At 40.5% G+C, this 9,312-nt stretch overlaps 1 protein-coding gene across 1 annotated transcript in view; it reads left to right on the top strand.

Annotated features, from left to right (window-relative positions):
* LOC123976379 (sodium/hydrogen exchanger 3-like) overlaps positions 1-7,981 on the top strand; it is a 20,396-nt gene extending 12,415 nt beyond the window's left edge. The window contains exons 5-16 of the mRNA XM_046058493.1: positions 1,905-2,082; positions 2,221-2,441; positions 2,535-2,737; positions 2,855-2,944; positions 3,042-3,112; positions 3,200-3,329; positions 3,455-3,600; positions 4,097-4,217; positions 4,444-4,617; positions 5,070-5,124; positions 5,291-5,377; positions 6,890-7,981. Coding sequence (XP_045914449.1) covers positions 1,905-2,082; positions 2,221-2,441; positions 2,535-2,737; positions 2,855-2,944; positions 3,042-3,112; positions 3,200-3,329; positions 3,455-3,600; positions 4,097-4,217; positions 4,444-4,617; positions 5,070-5,124; positions 5,291-5,377; positions 6,890-7,176 — 1,763 coding nt within the window. The 3' untranslated portion in view covers positions 7,177-7,981. The remainder of the gene's footprint in view (positions 1-1,904; positions 2,083-2,220; positions 2,442-2,534; positions 2,738-2,854; positions 2,945-3,041; positions 3,113-3,199; positions 3,330-3,454; positions 3,601-4,096; positions 4,218-4,443; positions 4,618-5,069; positions 5,125-5,290; positions 5,378-6,889) is intronic.
* The last annotated feature ends 1,331 nt before the right edge of the window (positions 7,982-9,312 follow it).

The following is a 9,312-nucleotide window of genomic DNA, read 5'->3' as shown; positions in this document are numbered from 1 at the left end:
TTTGATGCATTTGTGTCACTGGGAGGATCCAAAATTAATGCTGTGGAGATCATTAAAGGAATAAGTAAGCAGTGATATTTAGTTACCCATACACTAACTAAGATCATGCCGATTGGGAGTTAGAACAGATGGTTTCTTTGGTTAGTGAGAAGGTTCAGGAAGGATGGGATAATGGGATTGAGGGGGAAGGGATGATTGTTTGTTTGTTTATTTAAAACAGACAGTGAACATTAATGAACACAAGGGCGATGTCCAAAATTTAAATGAGCCAGATTTAGCCGTACAGACTAATTTTCATCAGTCCCTGGCAGGTTGATGTTATAAGAAGGAAACATTAAAACATGGCAGACAGAAAACATTAAAAACATAATCATAAGCAGACAACACATGAACATGGATAAAACATAAAAGCACGAATTACAAAAGCACAGACAAAATCGGACAAGCTCAAATACGTAAAATACATCAGCATGTTAGCACAGGAATATGTAAAAACAATGACAGAAGCACTACTGCAAATTATGACGGCATATTTGATTGTCCAGTAACCAAGGTTTTATAGCTTTCAAAAAGGTGGTGAGAGAAGAAATGTTTCTCAGTCATCCAGGTCATAGTTGTCCAACGAAGGTTAAAGTCAAGGGCAACTGGACTTGGTTGAAGATACTGGTCAACCAAGTCCAGTTGCCCTTGACTTTAACCTTCGTTGGATGTTTCTTAGTTCTGTGGGTGTACGTGCTGCTTGGTAGGACAAGGCTGATTGTCTAAAGGAACTTTGGTTGAGAAGGCAGGGATGAAGGTGGGTGGTCTGGGTTGTAGTGGCTAGGAACCCTGGGGTCGAGACTTGCTTTATGATCCCCTTGTGGTTCCTGTGGTAGAAAAAGAACAATTTTGTAGGAGCTGCGAATGTAAGTGTTTGCATATTCATGTTCTTCATTTGTATTGGCACACTGCATTGGCACTTGGGTGGTGGGTGTCTATGTGGGTGTGTAAGACACGGTGAGAAGTAGGTGCACTCACCTGTTCACCTTACTTGGCTTGATTGCATTATCCTAAGAAGGTTAAAGTGAAGGGCAACCACATTTTGATCACATTTTTTTGTCAGCAATGGTGCATCTGTGTTGTCTGGTGCCGTTGCTTTTCTTTGCATGGACGTGTGGAAACAACAGATAAGTGGAACCGTTGTGCATTGCTGTGAAATGGAAAATAAATGGGCCAATGGTGTGTCGGAAATGTATTGGAGTATCATTGTGTGCGTGTCAGCAGTTTTCTCCCGTGTTTAGCAAACCGTGGCAGTTTCTCCTTCATCGACAGTCAGCCGCAACAACTTTTTTACAAATTCTAGCACGCATGTCTTTAATGGTGAGGAGAAACCAGAGTGCCCGGCCACACACACACACACACACACACACACAGAACATGCAAACTCCAGACAGAAAGGCTGGGATGAATGACGCCTGAACCCAGGACTTTCTTGCTGTGAGGTCACGGTTCCGTCAATTGGGCCATCGTGCTGCTCATTGAGAGAGGAGAGAAAAGGGGTTTTGGGGGGAGAGGTGTGAGAACTGAGACAAACGGGAGAGAAAGGGTTTGGACAGGCTTATATAGGTATGTGCAGGTGATTGGATTAGAAAGGCACAGGTGGATGAAATGGGTGAAGCATGGGTTAGGTTAGTGTGTGTGAGAGAGAGAAGTGTGGTCTTGTTTCTGAACTTTAGTTAAATTAACTTAATTTAATAAGGAAAAATGTCACTATACCTGTGGTGTACTGGTCATGCCTGTTTTGAGACTGGTTTCAGAGATGCTGTATGAATGCAGACATGTTTACAGAGGGCTGTTTTGGATCAGAACTAGTCCAAATTATACTGGATAACATGAACATGTGTCCTTTCCCCCTCTCTTTTCAGTTTCCTTCTTTGTGGTGGCATTTGGTGGTTCCCTCTTGGGCTTTGTGTTTGGCCTACTGGTTTCTCTTCTGACCAGATGCACTAAAAATATCAAGATCATTGAGCCAGGCTTCGTCTTTGTCTTGGGATACCTCTCCTACTTGGCTGCTGAGATGCTCTCCCTGTCCGGCATACTTTCGTGAGTATTACTCCATATAAAACATCTTAATTATTTTATTATGTCTGCCTCCTTTTTATTAAAATTACATAAGGAATCCTGGAAGGAAGGAAAAAAGCTCATTTATACTAATTGTATTTCTGTGTTTTTGTTCTGTAGGATCGTCTTCTGTGGTGTTTGCTGCCAGAAATACATAAATGCAAATATGGATGAAAATTCGGTCAACACAGTGAGATATGTCATGAAGGTTTTTGCCAACGGATCAGAAACCATCATCTTTGTGTTCCTCGGCATCTCGGCCATTGACACGACAATCTGGGTCTGGAACACAGGGTTTATCCTCCTCACACTCTTCTTCATCTTTGTCTATAGATTCATCTGTGAGATTTTGTCTTTTACTGTCAGTTTTGCATGCAAACAGTACTCTCTCTGATGTCAGAGGTTACAGGTGTTTCTATGCATGCTTGCTACAGGTATCTTTATCCTCACCTGGATGCTGAACAAGTTCAGGCTGGTCCCCTTGGAGTTCATAGATCAGGTGATTATGAGCTACAGTGGCCTAAAAGGGGCTGTTGCATATGGCCTGGCTATGTTGCTGGATGAAACCAAGATAAAGGAGAAGAATCTGATGGTCAGCACTACTCTCATTGTAGTGTACTTCACTGTCATTATTCAGGTAACCACTTTTCTGTCTTGTTATATAGCTAAAATAGTTATTGGTAAATTTTTTTGTAGATTACGTCTACAAAACACTTAACACCTTGATTATTGCTTGAATCTCTTTCTGTTGCAGGGAATGACGTTGAAACCTCTGGTCACCTGGCTTAATGTAAAGAGAGCTGCAGTGGCTGAGATCACACTCATAGAAAAAGTGCAGAACAAGGTAAAGCTCAAAATTAAACATTTTACAAAACCAAAGCCCACTAAGAACTACCAGGCTGCAGTTCAACTATTACAGTATCTCTGTTCTTATTGTTTAGGTGTTTGGTCACATGCTTGTGGCCATAGAGGATATATCTGGACAAATAGGACATAACTACATGAGGGGCAAGTATGTAAAGACTTCTTTAAAAATGTAACTAGGAACATTTCTCAACTGTTTGAATGGATTACAGTTAACTCTTGCCTCGTTATGAAGGTGGAATAATTTTGAGGAGAAGTGGATGACTAGAATTTTGATGAAGCCTTCGGCAAGGAAGAAGCTCGACCATGTCTTCAATGTCTTTCATCAGCTGAACCTCAAGGATGCAATGAGCTACGTGGCTGAGGTGAGGTTTAGATGCTGCATATGGTTGTTAATGTTTTGTTCAAGTGGACATTTAAGGAAACAAACTAAATTCAGTGCTGGCCAGTGGCAGTTGGTAAAAGAAATCCTCTGGTCTCCATCTTGCAGGGGGAACATAAAGGCTCTCTGGAGTTTATCCGTAATGAAACTGCGGTCATAGACTTCAAGAAAAAGTTTGGTCACAGATTTGCAGATGTAATGCCTGACATCATGACTGACACGTCTGACGATTACTATTCACTGTCCCCTATGAGGTGAGAAAACACCTACCTGATTTACAGCACAATCAAAGGATAGCTGATAGCTCTCCATTTCCTTCCATTATTTTCAGTTGGGGCGATTTTCCTTCCTTAAACCATTTGTTTCAGGAAGGAAAGGCAGCAGTGTGCACCACAGCTTTGGAGATAAGCATTTTTAATGTATAAGATACCACAAGCATATTGACCATTAAGACATTTAAAACTAGGGTTGATCTTCTATTTTCATTGAGCATCTACTTACATTAGATCTGTGCATACACTCCCCCCTAGTGACCACAAGCAGTCACTTCACAGTTGGGAATAGGGATGAAATGGAATGAATCATGATTATAGTGACCACAATTATCACGGTTGATGCTGGACAGTATTTCCCCTGACCATCTAGCTCCAATTCTTCACCATATTTTGTATGAGAAACCTGAACTGGTGCTGTACATGAGTGAGACAAAGACATGAAGTATCTGACATGATTTTTTTTCTGCTATTGAAGATACCCTGTGCTATCAGTGAGCATGGAAATGGAGGAGCAGAACATGAAGGGTACGAGGATAAGTGAGGATGTTAACACTCACCACCTGCTACAGCAGCATTTATACAAGGGCAGGAATCAGGTAATCATTTTCAGTCACATTAATGTCTATTATAGTTTTCAGTGGTTGAGTATTCCTCATGATGAGTAAACTGAACTTTGTTTAACTGAACTTTATAGGGTGTCGCTTGACCCAAAGGAGTAAATGTAAATCTATATGTAAAAACAATGGATTCCAGACTTCATATCCTCTCAACAGTTAAATTCTCATACGGACTCTTTTTTGCTTCTTGTTTTCTGGTTTGAAGCACCTGCACAGGTACAGCCGGAGCCATTTCGATATCAACACGGATGAAAATGAGGTGCAGGAGATCTTCCAGAGGACCATGATGAATCGTTTGGAGTCATTTAAGTCTGCAAAGATGGGTGTTGCTCCACTAAAGATGATTACCAAGCACACAAAGAAAGACCAGCAGAAAAAGGTCAGAGCCTCAGAATATATTTTTATTGGACAATCTATAGCATAATATACATGGAGTTTTACTCAATAGCCAAAAGGGCTGGGTATTGAACTTAAGTACGTGTTAGTAGTATTAAAAACTGAAGTAGTGAAAGCTGTAATTAAATATCTGTCTAGATTTGTAATCTTGTATTTTCTGATCCGATAGAACCCGATTTAAATTATAATTTTGCCAATTTCATGCCATTTTGTTTTCTGATTGTGTTTAGATAACTTTTACAATGCTAGCATTTTGATTTTACAGAAAAACATGATAATCTTTAGCAAAGTATTAAAAAAGGGTTAGTATTGTTATCAAAGTGTTTCTAGTGCAAATACCCAGCCCTAAAATTTGCATTATAGCTTGGTTTTTCACATATAGTAACTTTGTTTTAAGATGATTTACAAATCAACTGACTTCTCTACCTACTTCAGATGCCAAATGGAAAATCAATGGACAAAAGTAAAACCTACCACTCGGCTGATGAAGGTTTGTATTTTAGTTTAAAATATATATATATATATATATATATATATATATATATATATATATATACACACACATACACATACACACACACACACATAGTGAGTTGTCCAAGTGCTTAATGAAAAAGTAGCCTACATTTTCAAAAGTAATTTCTCTTTTTCCCTAGATTTTGAGTTCTCAGAGGGAGACAGCACCTCTGGCTATGAGGCATCAGCCAGTTCATATCCCATGAGGGTCACCCACAGAGCAGGAGGTAAAATAAATCCGCCATTTTTAACCAGTGGTGGAAGAAGTGCTCAGATCTGAAATCAGAACTTGAGGAAAAGTACCAATACAATGTTCTAAAAACACTTCATTACAAGTATAAGTCTTTCATTCAAACTCCCACTCAGAGTTTCTGTGCAACATTTTACTACATTAAATATAAAATCATAACCTGAAAAGTAACTAGTAACTACAGCTGCCAGATAAATGTAGTTGTCAGGGTTTGAGGTGGTGTGGCAGGTTGCAGGACCCAAACGCAGGACACAGAGCGGATGTATAGTTCAAGGGTTTATTAAAGCAAAGAAAAGGCGAGCATACTTACAACTGAGTGGCTGAGTCCATGTCCAAAATAAATAAACTATCCAAGAGAACTCAAAAGGCAAACTCCAACTAACCATAGAACTGGCAGGACAGGGCAAGAAACTGCAACACACTGTACACAAGGTAACAGGAGGTAATGACCCGACAAGGACAAGACAGACTAACGAGCAGGGCGGGAGATGCGCAGGTGACAGACATGAGACTAACAAGGCAGGCAGAGAGATAGCAGGGAAGACAGAGAGAGGCAGGCAGGCAGAGAGAGCAAAGGGGAACAAAGAGGCAGGGGAAACAGACGGAACACTGACCAGAATAAAAACACTAAGACACAAAACTAGGAGCTAAGACAAAACTAAATAGCAGATACAAAACCAAACCCTCAGAATAAAAACCTGAAAACACAGCACTCAGGACAGGATCGTGACAGCAGTTGAATGAAAAGTTCAATAACTGCTTCTGATTTGAAGTCGACCACACATGCTCACTCCTAACTCGTCACATATTGATCAAGACCCCTTGGCGTTGATTTTTAACGCCCAGGGTAGCACAGGCGTTTTTGAATGTGGAGCGCACCATCGTCAAGTTACCAACAATATGCAACGACCAGTTAGACTTTCAAGATAAAACGAGTTGTTAACATTGTGAAATGTCCGAATTTGGTTAAGTTTAGGCAACAAAACTACTTGGTTAGGGTCAAATAAGATCATGGTTTAGGTTAAAACAACAAAGTCTGATTTAACTTACATGACTTAACTTATGTCACTTACACAACTTATATAACCTACTTAATCAACGTTACTTAAATAAAAACTTTTAATGTTGAGTTTTTGTTTCACACAGGAAACATACACTCAATATCTTACACCTACCTTTAGCATTTACAGACAAAGCTACAGGGCTTCCCCCAGTGTGTTGAACTATGATGCTAAGGGGGAGCCCCTTAGCATCATAGGGCGTTACAAACCGACGCCAACAGGTCTTGACCATACGCCCATATGTGACGACTTGGGAATGAAACGGCTTGAAGTACAACACAGCAAAAAAATTGATTAAGTAAAGAACTAACTTCTACTTGAGTACCGTCTATGACTAAATATACTTGCATATAATAAAATTACTTTCCACCAATGTCTTTTACCCTAAGCCCATGTCAGAGCTCATTCATTGTCTTTCTTTAATCCAGATGGAATTGAGAATCCTGCCTTCATGCCGGACCTGGACCTCATGCCGCAGGTGCAGATCCTTCCGTGGCTGGCGGAGGCCGAGCCTGACAGCAACATGGTGGCTCCTTCACAGCAAGCCCAGTTGAGGCTGCCAATGACGCCCAGCACATTGCACCGTCTGGCTCCTCTTCGCACCAGCACTCGCTCCACCGACTCCTTCATGCTGGCCGACACTCCTGCCACGCAGCAGATAGACAACGAGCAGCTGCTGCCACCTCCACCACCTCCTCTCGGAGACGGTGACTAAATGTAGCAGCATCCCACCCCTCCCTTATCTCCCTTTAACCTGGCTGCCAAAGAAACCTAATCTCATACTTTGCACCGTCTATTCTCAAAATATTAGACTAGGGAATGTTTTATTTTCAGTGCCATTGTTTAGTCCAGAGCTTCTGGAGGCAATTTCTCCTGTTACACCATTCACTCAGCAAAGGGAAGCTGCACATAAAGGGAGAGCTTTTGGGAGAAGGTCCTTTTCACCTTTTGACACCATTGTTTTCTTATCCAGTTTTCTCCACTAAAATTGGCTCTGCCTGGAAACAACAGCATCTTTTTCCCACTGCCGAGCATAAAAATAAAGGCTTTATTGCAACAATGTATGCATCAATCAGTATTACTTACAATCAGACGATAAGCTTGTTCATGTGCTGAGATCATTGCGAAGGAGAAGGTCATCTTGAGCCATGTGCTCCAGAGCTTATGCACAAGTGGGAGCGCCATTGTATGGGGAATGCAAAGAGCCCTTCAGTACAATGGGCCCACCCTCTTTTGCAGGAATATATGAGTAATACAGGACGGCAGATTCTTGCACTTTTAGCAAAACAACATATATGATGGATAAACTAGATTCTTTTTATAAAATTGATGATCAACAATAAAAAATATTTCCCACATCCCGCCTTTGTCACACATAAAAGAAGTCTCTTACCCTATGATGAGTCCATCTTTGACCAAGTGACTTGCCTAGGCGTCCTGACAATGACTGTAAAGTATGGCATCTTATCCTGAGGGAGATCTATGATCACTGAAGTACATTCTGGTAAACCTATCCTCCCTATTTCATGTGGAGCTGGGACAAAACCTCCAATGACGTGGGAGGAAAAATAATCAAGCTTCAGCGTGTCATCTAGCTCTTCAGAATACATTAAAAACTTCATGAAAAAGGCTGTTTTGGGGGAAAACATATTTGTGAGCAAGCAGATGAAATTAACTTTTGTACTTTCATAAAATCACAATTTCCACGTAACATTACGTACTATAATATGTCAAACTATCACTGGGACCAGTTGTGAGTATAACTGGTTACACATTTTGTAAAATAATAGCATTCATGGAGAGTATTCTTCAGGTGTTTGAAACTGATAGTAAAAAGTTAATATGTGCTGGTTAAGAGCTTCTATGACTCTAGGTACTTTGTGCACCGCTGAGAGCCATCACTGTGGAGAGGTTTTAAGCACATACGATGCACAGTGATTTCTGTAGTCTTTGACTAGCAATGTGTCCTGGGATAGGGTAACCTCCCTGTGTCAGGGGCTTGACAGAATGAGAATTGCCTTAGTGTATGTAGCTCACAATTGTTGGTTTTCCTAACGTGATTTTCCCTGTCTATGCGGCGACAGTTGCTACCACTAGTAAACACATAGCTAGCTGATTGCCGGACTCTGTCAACTTTGTAACGCAGTCATTAGATTGCATGGTTTAACTTTGTTGGGTCAGTCATTACTTATTGCATGTTTCCTGTGGATTATTATTGTCTGTTGTAAGTGAGTGAGTGGTATTGCTGAGTAGGGGTGCAAATTAACTTTTTGGCTCACCAGCCAGGTGTACTGGTAGATAAAAATAATCCACCGGCCAAACATATTTTTTACGGGACAAAATAGCATTTTTGCATCACATATACATTTGTTTCAGTACTTATAATTGAGAAAATAAGATACCGCACACAAACTTAAAGATGAGGCCAGAGTGAAAATTTAAACAATATTATAATATTGCTATTAAATGTACTGAAGACATAACAGTAAATTGATTTCTATACTCACAAGATGCTTATTAATCATTCAACTTAAATTTCATCACTGCTCACTCTTAATCATGCTTTATCATTCACCTTAAACCTCCTCATCAGACTGCGCACTTTCTACAATATCTCTCTTTGTACGGTCCAGGAAGTCTGGCTTCCTGTTTCTTGGTGCAAGAGCGTCACAGCTTTTGTGGGATCAACATTTTTATACAGTCTATGGATCATAGATCATCATCTGCAGAAGAAGATCTGGCAGTGTATCGGACACTAAACTGGACCGCCAACATTCTCTTTTTATGTACTGCTTCAGCCTTTCATCTGCGTTTTGTTGGTTTGGTTCCTACACCTTACGCCACATTATGG

Source organism: Micropterus dolomieu, linkage group LG09, assembly GCF_021292245.1.
Source record: "Micropterus dolomieu isolate WLL.071019.BEF.003 ecotype Adirondacks linkage group LG09, ASM2129224v1, whole genome shotgun sequence".
In the NCBI taxonomy this organism is placed as follows: Eukaryota; Metazoa; Chordata; class Actinopteri; order Centrarchiformes; family Centrarchidae; genus Micropterus; species Micropterus dolomieu.
The sequence above is the reverse complement of the archived record's forward strand: the minus strand, read 5'-3'. Positions and strand labels throughout refer to the sequence as shown.